Here is a 21,259-nt window from a genome sequence, read left to right as displayed (position 1 = left end):
CAAGTTGTGAAAGACAAAGGGAAAGAGAGAATTAATATTGTGTAACATTAAGACTCTGTAAGATTTTTATGTTGCTTTCTTTGCAGGTAATTTGTTCAAGCTAGAAATAAACCCATTCATGAATGCTGCTGAGCTTGAGAGTAATTACTGTCTTTTGTGTATTTGAAACTTCAGTTTCTAAGTGTAAACAAAATATAGTGAAATGCAAGAGGACAATAGATTAACACTTGTGAACTGAATTCACCTGTTGTTTTCTCCTAGGTATTTATGGGCCATTGGTAAAAACGTTTGGAAGAGGTGGAAGAAACGATTCTTTGTCCTGGTCCAGGTAACAGATGTAACTAGAAGTGATCTTAAATCACAACCTGAAATACTTGACTCTGCCCTGTGGCCATTTTCAGTGCCACGTGATTGATGCTGAGCTGTGGTTCTGTGCAAGGTGTCTGTTAATCATGGATTCTTTTCTAAATGTGTGGGTGTTCTCAAGGATATCCCAGTTGCAGACTTCTTGCCATGAGTTTCCAGATGCACTTGAATGCTTGATGAAATGGAGAATCAATTTTAGTGAGGAATTCATGGGGTGAGGAGGAAGCTCAGTCTGTCTTGATTGGAGGTTCTTGGCCTCTCTTTTGAACTTCCAGGTTAAATTTGGAGCCTGTTTGAAGCTGCAGAAGTTTTATCGTTGGCTGTGTGAGAGTCGGCATCAAATCATTCTTGACATTTATCTTGCCTTCCCATTTATTACTGCTTCTCATTGTCTACAGCTCTCACTGATCATTTTGCAGTCATCATTTTGCAGTGTCTTCCTTTTTCCCTTTTTCCTTTTTTTCACTTTTTGTCCTCCCAGTTTCAGTAGACCTGTGTATTTGACTACCGTTAAGAATTTAAAGGAAACTGGCAGATGTCCTCTGTAACCTAAAAGGATCTGGTCAGCACTTCATGTGTTAGAGCAGGTGAAACCACTGCATTGGCCGCAGAAGTGTGTGACCCCAGTGTGAGTGATCCACCTTCACACCTACCTGAGGAAGTCACAGAGTCCTCTTGGCTCCATCTCTCTCTGCCTCCGCTCTGGACTCTCATGGTGTGTTGTCTCCAAGTGTGAGGAATAAAACCTTTGTTCAGGGTTTTTTCTATGAAAGCAACACAGAGATGCTCTGATGGAATAACCTGGGATCCAACTGAGATCCAACATAGATCCAAACTGATCAGGTCAGAGGGTAAAACCCTGCTGCTGCTGAAGCAGATGGCAGGTCTGCTGTAGAGGGTCAAAGTGTAAGAACAGAGATGGTATAAACCAGGTACACCAGACTCCACATTTGGAGCGTGCTTGTGTGTTGTCTATCCTGTGCTGGTAAGGACAGGAGTCCAAGCAGTTCCTCTTCCACCTCAGACACCTGGTTTCTCTGGTCCTAAATCACCTGGTATAAGCTGGTTCCTTTGTTTTGTGTTAATTATTGCTCCAAGTTCAGCTGTCTCAGTAAGAAGCTTAACTGTGTTCATTCCCCTTTTAGCCATCATTGCTGGCTTCCATAGCATGAAACTATGGGGGAGATAAGGAAATCCATCCTTGGGAAGTAAAGGGGATTTATGATGTGTGGGACCCATGTTAGTAGGAGGCTATTTGGAGAGCCCCATAGAGTATCTAGTCCCATAACCGAGTATGATCAGCAGAGACAGTTTAAGTGCTCATTTTGTACTCCACATGGGGTCAAAATGGCCACAGAGAGGGGGAAGGTAGTGTAAAGCAGCCGCAGGGCATGCCTCTATCTGCCTTGCCCTTTTGGGAACATTATATACTGCCCCTGTTCTTGGGCAGAGATTGAAGGATTGCTTTTCTCTGTATGTTTCCTTTTTTATGTTCTGAAATGAAGTTAGAAGTGCTATGGTAGTCCATGATCACCTGTAGTGCAACTGGTATTGCTTTTCCCTGAGAGCAAATTCAGTCCTATTAGACCAAGTTCTCAGTTCTTTTTTTCCGTGTGAACAGGGATGCTCCAAAGCAGAGTCATTTTTCCTAACCTCATTTCTCCCATAAATAATTCTATTGATACTCTTCTGTGCAAGGGTTTGCAGGTTTGGACATGAATTCCCTTATCTCTCTCAGAGCCTTCTGGCCATTCAGGGTGGTTGCAGTTGCTTCTCTGGTTTTTAGCTGCTATGTATTCTCCAGCTTGCTGTGGAATTGAAGCTCTCAGAGTTATTCCATGTTTTCTCATGTTACTAGGTCTGTATTCGTCAGTTGGCATATCAGAGCAGAATTTGGCCAGAAAAGCAATTCATTTGAATAAGATGAGCAGACTTTTGCCCCCAGAGAGTCTCTGTAGCCCACCTCAGAAATTCCAGCTGCCACTGCAGCTTCTCTGTTATGTTACCGTTTGCTCAACATTTGGTGCAATGTAAAGTGTTCTGCCGTACATCAAATATAAACAAGAAACACTCTCTATGCAGTCCCTCAGATGTAGTTTGAGCATATTGAACATGTCAGCAGGCAATAAAGATGGAATAAAAATACTTTGCTGTCCGTATGTTTGTCATTTGCTTTTCATGCAATGCAAAGGATGGGTGCTGATACGAGCAGGGATTGGCAGTAAAGGTGTTGATGTCCAAGATGCTCTGAACTCTGCTAAACCACAGGCAGAAAATAACCCCTGCAGGAAGGTGAGCTGGCTCTTGTTACAGAAAATGCACAAGGAGCAGCCCCTCTTTCAGGAGCTTCATCCACACCGGGCTCCTGCCTGCACCAGAGTTGAGAGATAGAGCCCAAAGCATAAAGTCCATTTGGCATATAGTGGTCTGGTCAGTCCCCGACACTTCCAGGAGGGCAAGGCTGTTTGGAGGAGTAGCTAAACAATTCCTTTCTGATCCCTTGTCTCTGTCCCTTACCCGTAGTGTCCTCTATTGCAGCTCTGTCTCCTCTCCTGTTGCTTGCAGAATAACCTCCCCCTCATGGTCTTGTGCTCTCTCCCTTTCCCCATTTCAGATGGACATAGCCTTGGTTCCTTCAGTGCAATTGGATGGTACCACTCTGTCTTCTGGTACCAGTGGTTAAGAAATTCGTGGTAATAAATACTCAAACTCTTCTTAACTATTTAAACAAGGCACAAAAGTGCCAAACTGCATGGGTGGCACCAAGGAGGAAGGTGTTGATGGCAGTTTGTCTCTTTTGTGTCAGCGATGCCTTGCCGCCATGAACGGAGGCTTTGCGCGCGTATGGAGAAAAGGCAGCTCTGCTGGGAGCGCTTCCACTGCTACTTGGCTTCTGTAAGCCCTGGAGAGAAGGGGAAAGGAGCAATAACTGCCTTGTAATTTGGGTGGAATAATCCCTCGCACCTTCTGTGTCTGTGTAACTGCAAGGGTTATGCAGGAGAGATTTGTTTGGGTGTAGTGGGTGCGAGCAGTTCCTTTGTGTCATTTCTAGACCTGAGCCTCAACTCTCCAGCACCTGCCTTGCTGGATGGACTTGGCTCAACCCCTCGGGAAAGGGTTATGGCATGGCATGGCTGGCAGAGCAAGTGTGTGTGCTCCTCCAGCACCGATCTGTGCATTAAGAGGGGTTAGTTTTCCCTTCCGAATGAATCGCAGTCCTCTCTGTACACTGCCCACCCTTCTCATAGACACCCTTTGAGATGAGCAGCAGAAGAGCAGAATACTGATTAGATGTAAATTACATGGCAGAGACTCGTTACTTGCCTAATTTTAAATCCTGAGATATGCAGTGTGAAAATGATGGCAGAATATGGCCCTGAGCTTGGATGGAAATGGTCCGCAGCATCACAAGCGAGGAAAATGCTTCGTAAAGGCAGCAGTAATGCCAGTGGCAGTGGTAAGCAAAAGCAATTAAGCTTTTTAGGGCAAAGTTCTCTGTGACTGCTTAGGAAAGAAAATGTACATCCATTGCAGATGTTGTAAGTAAGTGTTTCCTAAGTTGCTGTATCAGCTGCTTGATCACAGCACACAAATTTCAGCCAGTTTGCCAGTTAGACCCTCATGCAAAAGCTGGGATTTTTGATAGCTGACAGAGCTTGTATTAATTCTTTGCAAGGTCTAATGTGCTGTACTGGCAATAACACCATGGTTGGTTCTGGTGGGTTTGCTGGCTTTGCAATAGGAAATTTCTTATAATGATTTTTAAGGGCAAGTGAATTAATTACACTGAGATTTCAGACTGAATCTGTTCATCTCTTATCATAACCCCATTTCTGTGCTCTGGCAGCATATGGGAAGTAACACTCCATGGTACCTGGATGACATGTCTGCTGAGTAGCTTGAAGCAGTTTTCAGCTGATTGTGTCTGATGGTGTTTGCAGAATGTTGTTGGAACCAGATCAACTCTCTGCAGATTAAAACCAGTTGCAGTGTCTACGCCTGGATCTATTGTTCTAGTGACAGACTCCCTAAACTCAGTATAATTCAGACTAACAGTGACAGTTCTTGCTTTTAGCAAAACTCATCTGACTCGGGATAAAATGAAAGGAAGTAAGTGTTCAGTTACTCTGAATATCACCCAGAAATTGAAAATAATTCAGCAGAACTGTAGTGTGGTACACCAGCAGTCCCATACTGTGGTCTTCAAGCCGAGGTGAATGACCCGTAGCTTGTCCCCATAATCATATTAAATAATGTTTTCTCTTAGACACTTGCTGAGAACTAGATGGTGATTCTTGTCAAATCTGGAGTGTATGATACATACGAAATATCTGGAAACTTCTGGTTAAACTGGTGCCACGGCTTGTTATGCTTGGCTGCAGTAGGTCCTGCATGTCCTGTCCATACTCACACAGGATGAATTCCCACCACACAGCCCTGCCCAAGAGAGCGCACACATCTGCTTGAAGAGGGAAGCTGGGACAACCGTTTTGTGCAGTTTTTTAGAGTTGACTGGATATGCTGAGATGTGAAAACTGTTTGGTTTGCTTTTTTTTTTTTTTTTTTTTTTAAAAGCTAGATGATTTCCTCTGCTCATTTGTGTCAGGAAAGGGCTTGGGAGGCAACATACAGCTGCAACCAGAGGACAAGAGTCTCCCATCAAAGTGGAAAGCTGTATTACAGCTGGCAGTATCTTTGCACGGTTTCACTCCCTTGGGACAAAATGCATGCTGTTAATTTAGAAAAGGTCCATTTAAGAATTTAACCCAAGTAGGGCAGTGTTGTGTCAACAGTAAAAAAGGGGGAGCAAATGACTGAGCTCAGAGTGTGAGGCATGACAATTAACAGGTTTGAGCAGGATCCTGGGGAAAGCAGTGCTCACTAGAGCAGGAGTCTCTGGTGGAGAAACCAGGACAAAGTCAGGACTGGTTAATGCATATCTGCTGTATTTATTAATCAGTTGGATTATATAGCTGGTGACAGAATATGGTCAAGTGCCAAGAAAGTCAGATTTAATTTAGCAGCCTTGGAATAGTGAACTTTGGCATTTGTCTCCTGCTGTCTGCTTCCCCTTTCCTGAATTTCTTTGTCTTTTTCCCCACTTTTTTTTCTCCTCATGTTCTTTTGTCTCAAATAATTTCTCAAAGTGTTTTCCCTTTTTTGTAATGAACCAACCAGGAGTGCCTTGGATTAGTTCCCTTCTTTTACTTTCCCTCAGTTCAGCTTCCTTAGATGCTCCTTTCCTGGCTGTCATCGAGTCCCTGGATGAAATCCCAGCTGCTTTGAGATTTTGTCCCTCACTGGGCAGAGATTTCTCCTCTGTCTTCCTTCAGTTTCCTCTCTGTATCTGTGTTTTTTCCAATTACTCAAACCATTCATCTTGCCCATCCCATCTGCTCACTCGCTCTCATACTCAGCTATGGTTCAGAGTGAACTCAGCAGGCTGTAAGATTAATTTCTGCTATTAACTGTTTCACTTGTCTGGCCACTTCTGAGCTGTACAGAAAGCAGGCTCTGTAAAGCACAATATTTTGGAAGACTGATGAAAGGCAAGTACAGTCTTCTCTTGACCCTACAGTGCTGTTCAGCAGCAAAGCACAACCCTGACATACTGAGCTTTCTAAAATCTCATTTTCTTGGGCTTGGCTTTACCACTGCTTTTAAATGGAAGGAGCCACATTGCACTGGTAGCTATGGCGCCAACTTCTCTCTGACCCCAAGCAGTAAATGCTCAAGGCAGCAGGAAAGGGCACACAGCCTGGTCTGCCAGTCCTTGAAGTCAGTAGCTTGAGTTGTTTAGGTGCCGGCACTCTGCATGGCACAGCTGGCACCTCTTCCAGAGGCCATCATTAGCTTTGTCCTCTCTCCAACCTGATCCTTGCTTGCTGCTGCCAGCAAGCTTTGTGGCATTCCTGAGCTTGGGCTTGTGAGCTGTGTGAGTAGAGAAGTAGGATATGAATCTGGATGTGTCCTTGCTCACTGCATGTTATAGACCCACCTGCAGGTTTCTCTTGAAGGTCTCTTCTGATAACGATGTTATTTCAAGGAAATCCTGTGCATCCTAACAGGAGAGACCAGTTTGGTTTGCCTTTGTCCCAGAATGGCTCCACCAGAGCCTGCTGTCTACACCTGTCATTTATAACCTTTAACATGAGAAATGCAAGCTCTGAAATGCCTTTTTTCCCTATGTTGCCACTCTGTTGCTGTGGTTGTCTTATTGCTATTGGCAGAAGAATATTTTCTGGGTCCAAAGAGGAGTGGAATTACTTGTATATGAAGAAGAGCCCAAAATTCAGACCTCATGCTCAGGGTCAGAAAACAGCAGCTGAACTACTGAATAAATTTACCTGTTGCTACAGACCATACAGGAAAAGCAAAAAGCATTTGTGGTATTAAGGTTTTCAATAAATGTCAGCATAGGTTAGCACTGACTCATTTCAGGAATTGCATTTATCACGCAGTCCCTGAAGTTCAGGCTGTCTAACACAGAGAAATCAAATCCTTACTGCTCAGACGAGGTCTCGAAGATTTTTCCCATAAATAAAGCTCATTCCAGAGATTCTCCAGGAGATGGCAGCAACATACTGCAAGTGCGACTGAATGAACACCACAGGAGCCTGAATGTTGTGCTGTGGGGCGCTGGGTTATTTTTAGATTCCTTCGTGTTAATCTTTTTAATTTTTGTGTTGCCCATACGATGGTAGGCATGCAAAGTTCAGAACAGGGAATATGCACTGGTGTGCTCCTGCTATTGGTCTGCTACTTGTCAATCTTTTGTCAGTGCTGGTAGTTTTAAGGAGGATGCAAGATGCTTAAAGCATCGCTTTTAGTCTTACTCCCACAAATGTGTTAATGATAGAGTTTATTCTTAGGTGGCTTTTGGAGCCGTTCCTGGAGGAAGGCTCAGTGCAGGCAGGGCTGCTGGAGCAGGCTGGCAGCGAGCAGGAGCCCATAGAGGGCAGCAATAAACCAAGCGGCGACTGGGAGACGCTGTGCCAATAGATGGGTCCCCGGACTTCAGTAAATTACACTTTATTAGTGAGAGATGCCACCAAAATTAGTGCTGCATGTATCTTTGTAGCCGAGCAATTTGGCTGGAGTTTGAAGGCAAGACCCCCCAGCTCAGCCGTGCTCCCATCTTTCAGGATCTCTCCCAACTTCCAAAAAATGACAAGCACGATTCATTGCCACCCACCAGAGTTTTAAAGTTTCCTCCAGAGGTCAAGAAAATGTCCAGACGAATAAAATTACGTCAGGCGTCCAGGATGTGACACAACCTTAACAAAGTCATTTGAAATCATTTGACAGTAAATTTCCCTGTGAGTTCCTCGCCTGGGGCACGGAGAATTCCTCTCCTCTCCTCCCTGGCTGAGCTCCTTGCCGACCGTGCAGATCGCAGCACGCCGGGTACGCGCGGGGCCTTGATGCGGCCTGATGGGCTCCCAAAGGCGATTCGGGAGCCTGGCAGAGCCCCGCAGCTGAGTCGGCTTCCGTCAAGAGCTTGACATTGAATGTATCGTGTCATGCAGATGGTACCTCAGAGGAGTGAGAGCTGCCATTTACAGCACTGATGACAACAACTGCCGAGATCAGTGGGATCTTAAGATTGCTTTAATATGACTGGCACCTAGCAATTTAGCTCACATTGTTTGTGACAGGGTGTCACTCTTGCACTTGTCTGGGGATGAATGATAGAGGGTTTTAAGCCGTGGAGTTTCCTCTCTTGGAGGAAATTAAACCGCTGTATGTACTGATGTGGAGAATTAGATATGTGCTGCAGCAGGGTGTGCTAAGAGAGGGCTTTGTAAAAGCCTGGTGAAAAGTTTAGTCTGTTCTGATGGGCAGTGAGCCTCCAGAGTACCCCACCACCCCCAGTCCCTGCAAACACACTGTCAGCGTGTGGCGTTTGTAAGCACTTTGGATTGCCTTGTGGTGGTCACCCGGTGCCATCTTAGCTTTGTGGTTTTCCTCAGGTTAGTCAATATACATTTGCTATGTGCAGCTACCGGGAGAAAAAAGCAGAACCTCAAGAGCTGCTGCAGCTCGACGGATACACTGTGGACTACACCGACCCGCAGCCAGGTACGGGGCTGGCGGCTCCCCGCGCACCGCTCCCAAAGGGACTCCTCTCCCTTCCTCTCCCTGCCTGCAGCTGAACTGTGATCAGCTTTATTCTAAATATGCTTGTCTTTATACTGATCATTAGCTATGCATGACTTTACTATAAATAGATCTAAGGGACTGAGCTAGGAGTTGCACCAGAGATGGGAAAGACTCATCTCTTCTGGGGAGCCTAAGTGAATTAGACCCTTAAACCTCAATGAAATTTGATTGTGAGCTGAATGCTCAAATGGAGTAATGATTCTAACCTATGCCTTCAGATTATCTTTCCTAAATAAAAGGCAAGCAGCTATGCTTGCCTTTTTGGTAGAAAATGTTTATGGGACCAAGCCAGCATTTTTGCCAGCCCCATTCTCTCTAGGATGGATGGCAGTGTATGGAAGGGGCAGGGACAGAAAGCCCCTGGCACCTGGAGGTACCTATTGGTGGTTGAGACCCTTTTTCAAGTGGACGAGCACCATTTTTCTTTTATTTCAGTGGGGCAACATGCTGAGCATGGTGATCCTCACCCTGCCCTGGGTAATGGTATCCTCAGAGGAGATAAGATGCAGTAGGTTGTTTTGCAAGACCTTTATTCCTGTTTAACTCTCATATCAGGGAGATGGGAAGATAGGTGCCAGATCAGGGCAATGATAAAAATAAGGATATCACCCAAGGACCTTTTTCTGCAGTGTGAGCGCTGATGCTTTCAGTCTAATGGGGAACCTCCCACTCAAACCCCGTTTTTAACTGGGCTCCAGTGGTGCCCACATGAGATTTGCACAGATGGAGCTGTAGGTGAGAGAAGCAATTAATCTGAGTGTGTTGGGGCATGTTTTAGTAATTGAGTTACCTGGGGACCTGTGGGGTGTGTTGCAGGTGAGTTTGGTGCAGGGGAGGGGACTGAGCTGGGATCAGCATGGGACTGGGTGAAGAGACACCCAAGCACTGGTGGGGTGGGAAACCAGGGGAGATCTCCTGGCTGGCCTCAAAGTCTGTGAAACTGCATTGTCACTTCCTTTCCTGCCAGGTTTGGATGGTGGCAGAACATTCTTCAATGCTGTGAAGGAAGGAGACACGGTGATTTTTGCAAGTGACGATGAGCAGGACCGTATCCTGTGGGTCCAAGCCATGTACCGAGCCACTGGCCAGTCTCACAAACCCGTGCCACCTACCCAAGTGCAAAAGTTAAATGCTAAAGGAGGAAATGTACCCCAGATAGATGCTCCAATCTCTCAATTTTGTAAGTAAATAAGTTCTCCTAGACAGCCAAAGTCTTTGATGGAAAGATTTTCTGCACTGATGTAAATCAATGTTCACACACATTTCTGATTTCTAAACAAAATGTTTTTTTCATTATCATAAAGCTTCTTTTTACATCAGTAGATCCAGAAGCAGTTAACCTGTGTGTTTGACAGAACCAAACCCAAGAAACAAAATTCCTTGGGGGAACTTGTCAATGGGTATTTTAAAGTGCAATACTTGATGGAGGAGAGAGACTGGGATCTGAGAGCCTGAGACCCACCTTGCTTTCCGCAGACACGAGTTTTACCCACACACAATAAATTGCACACCCAGACCAGAGCAATTCATTAGCACCATTAGCTGTCTGTCAAATGCATCACGTGGTCAAAACTACAGGTGCAAATCTTGCAAGTATGAAATGCACACACAAAAAGAGGTCTCCTGTTGAATATTCAACTGTAGGAAAACATATGGTATTTTTAACAGGTTGCTTTGCAGGCCAGTTAGATGTGAATTTAAAGCAATCATCTTTTAAGTCGTAGCTATGCTGCATGTCCTATGCAGTTATACACACTTTGCTTCATCTGAAATTTAGAGCAATTTCTTTCCTCTTGCAAATGTAATTTGATTATAAACCACATAATTGCCTCCTTGCTCATTTTTCTTGAAGGTCTCAATTGTCTGCAGCCCCTTTGTTATGTAACATACAGCAGTTCTTGCTAGTTTCAACAAAATTTAAGAATTAATATCATTAAATATAAGGAAAATAAGGAAAAGTAAATAATTAAAGAATTCTTCTGATTAAAATAGATTTCAACTTTTTAAAATAGTCTCTGTAAAGCAGTTATGGAGTATATTGTTGTAAGGAACTCAGAAAATCTGAGATTTCCTTATCAGTAGCACTTGACCATCTTTTATATTTGTTTAACTTCTTCATATCAGTATTTATAGAAAGTATCAGTACGAGACATACAGCTGTAGACCAGTGCTACAGCAGAAAACCTCCGCTTGCTGCTTTTTTTAAATTTTTTGTATCTTCCACACGCCTGCGTGTTTTGGTCTCCCTTCTGCCTGGCATTGCTGCTGCTGCAAGTGGAATGTAGTGGGATGCAGTGTGGTGACCTATAGTCAGTGTTTTCATTTCAGTGATCCTCATCCTCTTCATTGCAGTCACTGACTTTGGGAGTGCAAGGTGTAAAGATCTAGGGTTGGGAAGGAAGGAGACTTCTCAGAAAGCCCAAATGGGAGGTGGGAATTGGCCTTTTGCAAGTGGGACATTTACTGGCTGTGATGAGCCTCTGGGCCTGGCTGAGTCGTGCCGACCCAAGAGCATTCCCAGGGATTTATGTCCCTCTGCCCAGAATGTTTAAGCAGAGAGTTCTTGGAAACAGCAAGCGCAGATCCTTCTGCGGCATGCTAAAAGCCTTCAAAGCATAGCAAGGAGGAGCAACAGAGAGATTCTGCTTGTGGCACCCTGTCCTTACAAGTGATGCTGAAGGGTGCTTTTATTGTGGGGTTGGTGCACAGAGGATGCACTCCTGTTCATCCCAACATGGTCCCTGCAGAGTGGGATGAGAGCAGAGGTCATCAAACAGAGGAAACACCTTTCCCTCCAGTCTCTCCCATCCCTGCAGACATCAGGCTTGGAGAATCTTTCTGCCGGGTAAATTCCTGATATTTGCAGAGTTTTCACTTCACCAGACCAATATGAAGGGTCAGGTGAAGTGTTGCTTTTCAAGACACATCATAGCAGCTGTAGCAAAATCTGCCAGGATCTTGAGGAGGAAAAGGGATTGCCCAGGGCTGTGGAGACTTGGGTGTATGATTTGCTTGCACAGCCAAGCGCTGTGTGTGTGGCAGAGCTGAACCTCTTTGCCTAGGGTACCTGGGGTGGAGAAGAGGCAGCTGACTTGTTTTAACTCTTGCCATGGATCAGGGAAGTCAGTGACTGAGCCCAGGAGTCAACTGTGCTTCTACACAGCCCAGCATGACCATTAGAGCCTTGCGCTGCTTGTGGTCCTCCAGACTCTCAGCTTGACTGTGCTCAGAGCTATAGCGATGCCACAGGCTTGACCTTTTTTTTGCATTTTGCTCACTTGCCAGTAGGCAGGGCTCCCTCATCCTTGCTTCTGGTGAAGACAGGCAAGATTTCACCCCCTGTGCCCTCCAGGGCATTCGAGGGAGTCAGGATCTGACCTCAGTTTCTCTCACTTGTTCTCATGCCAATACCAGCTCCAAATCTGGATCATTTTTCTTTTTATAACACCACCACCCTCTTTCCATCCACAATGTATTTTTCTGTAAGTTGCACAGTGTCGGTCACCCCTTTTTGCTGCAAGAACTGGGAAGCCTTCTTGGATGTGTTGTGCCAAAGCCTGGGAGAGAGAAACTAGTTGGCTCATCAGTCCATCAGTGTGATGGCTTACTATTTGAGCATCTTCTGTACTAATGTGTTTTGTCCTTGGTTTTCCTTCCTCCTCCCCCTTTGGATCTAGATCCCTCTGACAGGTCTTTGTGCACATCCTACAAGAGGAGGAGGGCAACATGCCATAATACACCTTCATCTCAACAGGAAAGGCTGCTCATTTTTCGTATTTTAGCATCTATACATGGCAGTGCTCATTGCAAAAGTCATGGGGCACAGCAGTTAAATGATCTGAAGCAACAGTGAGTCATGCATGCCACATACAGGGAGTCTTAAATGCATAAATACATATCTCAGCTCCTTCAGTCTTGAAATCCGAACATACCAAGTATTGCATTTTTAAAAGGGTCTAGGTTTGTTACTGGTTTGTTTGGCTTGGGTGTTTGGGTTTGGGGTTTGGAGTTCTTTTTTTTTTTTTTTTTTTTTTTTTTTTTTGCCTGCAGAAAGGTAAGGACTTCTGTGAGATACTTTATTCTTGTATGTTTATCTTTATACCTGTCATTTTTTTTTTGTGCTTATTAGAGGCTATGGTGAATGAGGATGTGCAAAGAAGTAAATGTTAAGCCATTTGACGAGTAACTGTTGTTACAGCTTCCATGTCGTAGCAGTCCGAGACGGCTCATGCGCATGCATGCACACGCACAGAAAATCCAGCCCTCCATGCCTGGCATGGAGCTGTCTGTTGCACAGAAACTTGGGAAGCACGTATCTTGCTGTTTGGGAAACTTGGGAGAAATAGTGAATTCCGTTTGATTCCCACCTCTTTTGACACAGTAAATATAAAGCTTGAGCAGCACTCAAATTCTCATCCGCAGTTCAATGGCAGCACTTGACTTAGAAGTAAACAGACAGCTCTGAACCAGGGTGGAGTTTATTTTATTTGCAATTTAAGTACTGGAAAAAATAGATCCTGCTATTCATTAATTTTTGTATGACTTACAGTTCCTTTTCCATGGGTGAACAATACCTGTTAGAGTGAAAAGTTTTGCTTTTTTTTGTTTTGCTACAATTGCAAAGAAAAATTCCATTTACACAAAGCTGTGCTTTTCTCCAGTGTTCGCATTATAAAAGAAAAAACCCCAAACTGTTCTTGTTTACTGTTGAAATCATTCACAGTATTATAGTCAATAATGCTGCCAAGACATATTACACCTTTTGGCAATATTTAAGCTTCATAAAAGTGGTCACTTGTCTGAAAGCACCAATCTTTGCTTGTTCTGTGTTAGTGATGTATCAAAGAAAATTCCCAAACATGCTCAACATTCTTCCTTTTTTTTCTTGAAGCCCTTTTCTTTTAACGTGAAAGATTGGTGTGTACTTGTTTTACGTATCATTTGTGGTTGTATTTAGTTTTTAATGTCTGTTTATATTTAATAACTGTTAATCACACCATATACAATGAGTTGGTTGTTTTGAGAATTTGTGATGATTTGTTCCCCCATAATAAGTAGTGAGGTTTATTGAGCTGCTTGAGAAATTTTCAGCTGTAAGTGGTTTTCTTTTTGGTTGGTTTGATTTTCTTTAAGTTTCTTTTTCATTCTTTGCTTGAACCCAAATATTTAGCTGCTAGGTTAGGGCTCCTGTCTGCTTTCCTGAGCCTTGTTGCTAGTCTTTATGTTATTCTGGTTTGTTCCTTCTTACCCTGCTAACTTCTAGCTGGACTCAAGGGTAAGTGCTTCCCTGTAGCTAGCACAGCTCAGATAATCCGACTAGATTATCTGACATATGCAATGTGCTTTTTTTTTCTCTTAAATCTTTCTCATGTTTAGATTTTGTAGTACAAACTTTCCATGTTATTTTCCTGAATTGAGATTTGAAATGTAAGTTTCCATACTGAAATTGGGATGCATGTGATGTTTGCATAATTGCCTTCTCTCCCTGGCTTTCACATTGGCATCAAGTGATCCTCTTAGTAAAGCCAATCATTAACATTTCTATTTTTCATTCCAAGATGTAAATATTAATTAACATCACAATAAAACTGTAAATAATACCTTCTTTTGTTTCATGGAAATTACATCTAGTTGACTGCTTCCTGCCTGAAAACAGATCATTTTGCACTCTGACAATATCCTTTCTCTCCGTGCCGATGATTAGCTTGGTGCAGCGCACCAGAGTGCGGGGCTAACCATGGACACCTCAAAGCATAGAAAGGTAGGGCAGGAGACCCCAAGAGTCCCAGAGAAGGTGTAGGACTCCAGAGGAGACCCCCAGAAACCCCTCCACAAATGCCCTGTGGAAAGAGCCCTGAATCATCAAGGTTTGATTAGTTCCCTCTCCCGTTAACTCGGTAGGGAATGATTGCAGCAGCAAGTGGCAGGTCTCTGGGTCACCCTGCATTTGGAGACGCTGGCCTGCTCTGACTTAAATGCATTTTTCATGGAGGGGTGCTGCTATTGCCCAAAATTATCATAAATTATTGTCTTTAGCATGGGTCTCAGTCACCAATCAAACCTGTGTTAGTCAAAGAATAAGCCAGGGGAATTGCTATTTTACTTTTTCCCACTGGTGTACCTACTTTGCAGAAGATAAAAGCCCAGACCTGTGCTGTAAGAGAGCTTCTCCTCGCTTTGTTCAGTCCTAAACACACCCAGTACAAATCCTTTATTGGTGTTAAAATCTTCCGTAATATCTGGCGAGTGCCTACTTTCCTTAGGAGGGAATAGCATCAGTGGGTCATGAGAGCTGGCAAATATGTATCTGGAGTATCTGAATGCAATTATGAGAAGGAACAGGCGGTGTCATCCCTCTTGGCCATCAACAAGACTCCTTTTTTCCTTCCTCCTCCTTTTATTTCTTTTTTTCTTCTTTTTTCCTATGTGTGGGTATGTGAGTGTGTGTACAAATATCCCCCTGGGTAGCAGGCAGAATTCCTTCTCAGCAGACACTTTCTTTTTTCTTTCTTTATTTTGTTTTCTAAATGTCTGGATTCCCGAAGATAATTCTTATCAGACTTTACCGCAAAAAAAAAAAAAAAAAAAAAAAAAAAACGACAAAAACCCGCAAAAGTTTAATTTCAATGAAATACAGATTTTTGCCTCTTTGAAAGAAAGAAAGAAAGAGTGAATGAATGAACGAATGAATGAACCTGGGTTTGGCAACATTACATGTATTTGCACTACAATGCATCGCTATCTTATTAGATTATTAGTTTTGTGCTTTAATTGCTTTACTTTTTTTAGATAGTAAAGATATCATGAGAACGCTGCTGTGTCTTCTGTATTGTCAACTTGCAGATGCTTCATTGCAGGAATGCAGAATTAAAATGTCAAATCAGTCTCACATAACTTGCATGATTTTAAAACTAGCCTGTAAATCTCTTCTACATGCTTTAAGAAGCCTGGAACTCTGACTTATGAAATACAAATTCACAGGTTACTGCAGCCATCCAATTCAAAATATTTTTAAATAGTTATAAAAATGCTGTGAAACAATGTTTTATATTATAAATAGCTGTTCTAAAACTATGTTTTTAACTTGCCACACAAGGAATTATGTAAGTGCATACTACAAATTCCTATTCATCTAACTACCAATCCTTAGACAACTTAGATTGCAATTCAGTGCCTGGTGTGTCTGGTGATTTACAGGAGCATTTATAACAATTTATTAAAATTCTAACTGAAGCAGAAAAGAATTTGTTTGCAGCAGGGGAAGAGCCATAAGCCACAGGAATAAAACAGCCTCTTACATTTAAAACTGTCTTCTAACGTGCAATAATATGAAGGGGAGAGGAAAGAGCTCTTGGCTTTGCATCTGAGAGGCGAATTGAGGCTCCTGCAGCAGCCACATCCCTGCACGGGGAGCAGGTCTGGAGAGGAGGTTTGCAGAGCCCTGAGCGCACACACGTCACTTCTTAGGGGTGGCAATGCCACAGTGCACAGTGAGGAGGGGACGTAGTAAGTCATCAGCTAGCACTGCCAGCAGCTCACACACAATCCACCTGGCATTTTATTCCAGATACAGGGGTTTAATGTTTCCCCCTCCAGAACACTGGTATTTGCTAGTGAAGTCTCTTGCTCCACACAGGCAAACAAAATGGGGTTTTCAGGCACTTCCTTGGGTATTTCTTTAACAAGTCACAGCCCAAATGTATCCGTGAGAAGGAGGGGACCCCGCTGGCCCCCAGGGCAGACAGTGGGTTGCAGTGGGCACTCCATGAGCTGCCCACCGTGGTGCATTGCTGGCAAGGCTGGAAAAGTTCTCCCGCTTTGCCCGGCCAGGCCAGCGAAGACTTTTCTAGAAATATCTGTAAATGAATAGCTGCCATCAATCATTGTCATTCCTTTATTTCATGTCTCCTGATGAGGTTGACTAGTGTCATTGTTTGTTACTGTCCAAACCACATCTTCATTCTTGTAATGTCAAGCAGATATGACAAGCACACATTTTCCAGATGAGTAAGATACAAAGTCACCTTTTAATTTACAGTTGTTTGGGTTTTTGTTTGTTTGGTGGTTTTTTATTGTTCTTGCAACAGGGAAATATGTTGTAAAATTTACTAGATTTTCAGTTGCCTTTGGTCCTAAAACAAAGTCACTCATTAATGAAAAGAAACAAATCTGGAGTAAGAAATTCTTACAATAAAATGGCTACCTAAAGCCTTTTATAACAAGAATTCTTTTATGGAGCTTGTCCCCCGCTATTAACTTCACTGCTCTCAAAGCAAAATCTGCCAAAATTATTGCTGGAGCAAAAGAAATGCAGAGAGCAGGGAAATACATTTAAGAAAAAAAAAAAAAGAATGAGAGATTTGACTGGTTTGTCTCTTCCTTTTTAAATAACAGATGGATAAAGAGAAATACAGCCCTCAGAGAACCAAACAGTGGGACAAAAGTCCTTTGGTTTTCATGATTCTTCTTACTGTTGAAATCTTTGTGTTCCTGACACTGGCAGATTTTTAAGACTCTGATTTCAAACACACATAGGGAAGGTGTGTATGACAAGGGTCCAGTTAATCGAGTCAGCACAAAATGCAAACCGGATAAAAATGGACAAAATCAACCCAGCAGTATTTAAAAAAGGCAGTAATGTAGGGGACCAAATGTTATATAAAAGGCCAGAGTCTGCAGTTTTGCAGAAGAAAGGTTTGTGCAGCCTGTGCTGGCCATGTCCCTCCACTGGCAGCCTCCCTCCTGAGACCACCATCGAACACCTTTCAGCTGCAGTTGTGTGCAGCTTGTCTAAATATGTAAGATAACTTTTGTGGGCCTGCAGCAGCATTTCGGCTGGGGCCCCGAACAAAGAAACACCAGCGAGCTTGGCACGGCACCTTGGAAAGGGATTGCAAATTACTGGAGCATCATATAACTTTCTTTCTTTGATTTCTCCTTCCTTTTTAGCTAGAATAACAGAGCAGGGTCAAAAAAGCAGCTGTATTTGACTGAAACAATTAATTTAAAGTACTTAAAAATTGGCTGTACAGTTTTGGGTGTGAATATTAGCCATTCTCATTTTGTACTTTGTTTAAAATCACATTCAAACTGTATAGGCCATTTTGAAAGAAGGTGGATTATAAATAAAACTTACTACATACGCAAATGTTGGCATTATTTTAAATTGCAGATATTTGTCTCAAGCAGATTAATAATATGTTTAGATCTGTTCTTTTCTTTTTGTGTTACCTACGAAGTTTAATGGTTTTGGTATAATTTGATTCATGAATCGCATTTTTAAAAGTGAGCCCATTGGAAAAATCAAAATGCAAAAATAAATTGCAAGGTGCATGGGGTGTTTATTTAGAATAATTAAGGGGAAGTGCGTTGAGTATAGGATTGATTTCTTTAGCCTGCTTCTTATTATTTTTAAGAATTTTGGCCCAATGAAGCACCTGGCCCAGAGCTGATATTCCATTTAAAAGAAATACACGTTTGTATTACCATTCTCCACAGACATCTCCAGTTCACATCACGACAGCTGTATCCCCCGGGTGGGTGATGTGCACCCACCCAGCCCTGCATCTCTGCTGCTGCAAAAGGCTTTGGCCATCAAGAGCCGCAGCACTGGGCTGTGCAGGGAGAGCTGCAGCTGCTCATCCTCCTTCCCATGGCAGAAATCCACGTTTTAAATCACTGACTGAGCAGAAGTCATGTGCATAATGCTTTTCTGGTCACTTGAGCTCACACAGTGCCATGTCTGATGTCTCTCTCTTCATGTGGTTGTTCCGATGAGGAGAGATTTAGGGCAGATGGGCTTTCGAGCAGACACCCAACGGAAGATGTGGCTTTAAAGTGTTTAATGAAATAAAATTGCCCCTGATTATGTACAGTTGCAAAGGACATTTAATCACTGTGTCTGTTCTCACGCCTGTCAGGGAACTCTCTGTGCCCCTGCCCTGGGCAGGGAGATTGTAAAAAGCCCAGCCAGACCCTCAGCTCTGTGGAATCCAGCGGCGCTTCAGTCGGTTCCCACCAGCAGAAGGTCTGCTCTTTGTCCACCTTGCTCAGAGAATGTAATATTTGAAAAAGCTTATTAGTCTGGAATAAAAAATACTTACTTCAAACATGCTTTCTAGCACATATGCTCAAAAAGGTTCACCAGCTAAAGGGCTAGAGGACTCTTCCAGTTTCCAGCTGATTTACTCAGCTCTCAGAGCCTCGTTGGCTGAGCAGGAGGATTGACAGTGTATCAGGGCTCCTAATTGAAAAGTAATAAAATCTCTGAGCAAAGCTGGCAAATGAAGGCCTCCAGCCAATTTGTCAGCTTGCAGTCAACTCTGAGGAGCCGGGCAGAGCAGCAAGCCATTAAAAATAGTCTGATAATAGCTGTTAAAACATTTTCCGGGCACTGGGGATGGAATGAAAACAGCACAGCCGAACTCTTTGGGAGTGGATGCAATCAAATCCATCTTGGCCCAAAGGGACAGAGACAATGGGGCAGAAAGCTGTCAAAACAGACAGGAGCCAGTCTATGCTGCAGGCCACAGGGCTGGGTGGGCTTCACATCCCATACCCAGGGATGCTGGAGAGGTGCCGTGGAGGTGATGTGCTCCCCAGGGAGGTTGTTCCCATCGCCTGAGCCAGCCCTTGTGCTGCCACCTCACTCAGCACCATCGGCAGCTGCTTCTGTCCTGGTGCTGAATGCATGGCAGGGGGGACTGGGATTTGGGTCCTGGAAGGGAGACAGGGGTACGGGGGCAGCAGGACTCAGCACATACAGCAAAACAGGGGAGCAGACCCTCAAAAATTAATCCTCTGTAGGAAAAACATCAGTGTTTATTCAGCAGGGCTATAGTGAGGAAAATTGCCAGCTACAGCTGAATTAAGTATTGCTAGCAGCTAATTGAAATGTTACATGTTTCAGTTTGTCTGATTTCTTTCCAGTGAGTGATGTTATTTATATAGTTTGTATATAGATAACGACAGACTATACAGAAAATGTAAAGATTGCTACCAATGATCATTACTATGTGAGAGCACTGACACAAATGAGGTATTTGGAAAGACATGCCATCCTTCACAGCTAAATATTGAATAGAAAAACATATATAAGAGAACATTCTCACTCTCATTTAAAACTTTTTTTTTTCTTTTTAATTAAGGATTTTTGGGGATTTTTTTCTGGTAAAGAGGGATTTTGTTTTAAAACAAATACAGTTACCATATACTCCTGCTGTGGAAAACTGCATTTTTGTGTCCTTTCAGCCACATTGTTTCAAGGCCACCCAGTTCCCCTAGGAGGCTATAAACAGGGGAAGGATTTAAATCCTATTTTCTTTGTCGAGGATTTGGCAAGAACCCATATAGTAGGAAGCTGAGCACAGACAAAACCAAGTGAAAGGTGTCCTTTAATTCCCCAGCCACTGCTAGAACAAAACCTGCTCCCAGCAGGGTCCTGGCTGGCCGCACCCAGGCTGGCTTGGAGGCTTCATTTCAACTGCTGAATTTGGTGTAGTTTAGTTAACCACGTTGAGATTAATTAATTAGCCCCTAGGAGTTAGTGCCCATAAACGTCACCCAAAGCAGAGAAGTGTGAATACGTTGAGGCTGTTAATTCACCCAAAAATGGCAGCTTGTAATCTAGGCAGAGGAAATTCAGTCTCTCCATCGGGATGACTGGCAGCTCCGACGCACTGTCGGGTTACTGCCTCTGTGACAACAAACTACATATCAATTTAACTTCTTAGCAATGCTTAAAAGAGCATCTTTTTATTTCAGTGAGGTAGCATTTAAAGTTGCTGTTAGGAAAAAAATTGCCGTGGGGAAGACAAACATTGGCATTTGGGGAAAGAACAACGTAACTGGTGTGATACCTAGAAAACCTAGTAAAAGTAGAGAAGAAAAGCTGTAACTTCATTAGAATGGCAGAATCTATTGCAGTTAACCACAACTATCTAAATAGGAGCTAATTTACTTATGTGAGCCAAAATTCTGTTAACTCGTAGCCTATTGTAAGATGCAGAGTGAATTTGTGCGTTTGTGTTCTGGTTTTAAGTACAGAATAAATGCACTATAATGAGCAGTTGACAAGATGTTAATTCTAAAATCTTTTGCCTAGATGCAATAATATAGTCCATAACTGATGCAAGTTGACAATGGGAGGTAAAGTGTACTGTATAGCCTGCAAAGAGAAAATTTGATGGCAATGGAGGGAAGAGGAAATACTTGGCTTTCATGCTTCATACTGTATATTTTTTTCTGTTATATTTGTCAACTAAAATGTCTTATATCTCTCTAAATGGTGTCTTTCTCTATATGTATAAATGAACAGATGCAGATAGAGCTCAAAAGCATGGCATGGATGAATTTATCTCTTCCAATCCCTGTAACTTTGACCACGCTTCACTCTTTGAGATGGTTCAGCGCCTCACTTTGGACCACAGACTTAATGATTCCTATTCTTGTCTGGCAAGTATATTCTTTGGTCTCTAGTGATATAAACATCAAGCAGGAAAGTCAAAGCTAGTGCGACTGGGGGCTAATCCCCCTGTTGCTGGAAGATTGACTTCTGTTTACACCAGGTTTGAATTTGGCCCAGAGGTATTTCCTTTTGCGAGGCTGCCTGCAGTGAACTGACTGCTGTTCTTCTCCAGTCGCACTGTCTTTATCATTTCTGTTTGCAATGTTTAAAATGTTTCTTCCTGCAAAGAAAAACTCCAGTGTGGGAATGTGAAGTAGAGAGCAG

At 43.2% G+C, this 21,259-nt stretch overlaps 1 protein-coding gene across 5 annotated transcripts in view; it reads left to right on the top strand.

Moving 5' to 3' along the window:
* Positions 1-21,259, top strand: part of CADPS (calcium dependent secretion activator) — a 206,890-nt gene that overhangs the window by 99,884 nt on the left and 85,747 nt on the right. For all 5 annotated transcript variants that reach the window (XM_066195041.1, XM_066195039.1, XM_066195038.1 and 2 more), the window contains exons 9-12: positions 262-328; positions 8,340-8,448; positions 9,497-9,709; positions 20,846-20,982. In XM_066195041.1, the coding sequence (XP_066051138.1) occupies positions 262-328; positions 8,340-8,448; positions 9,497-9,709; positions 20,846-20,982 (526 nt within the window). The remainder of the gene's footprint in view (positions 1-261; positions 329-8,339; positions 8,449-9,496; positions 9,710-20,845; positions 20,983-21,259) is intronic.

The sequence above is a fragment of the Chamaea fasciata genome, unplaced genomic scaffold (assembly GCF_029207755.1).
Source record: "Chamaea fasciata isolate MVZ Bird 193981 ecotype frontalis unplaced genomic scaffold, bChaFas1.0.hap1 SCAF_13, whole genome shotgun sequence".
Lineage (NCBI taxonomy): Eukaryota > Metazoa > Chordata > Aves > Passeriformes > Sylviidae > Chamaea > Chamaea fasciata.
Note: the sequence above shows the minus strand (reverse complement) of the source record. Positions and strands in the feature narration are given on the sequence as shown.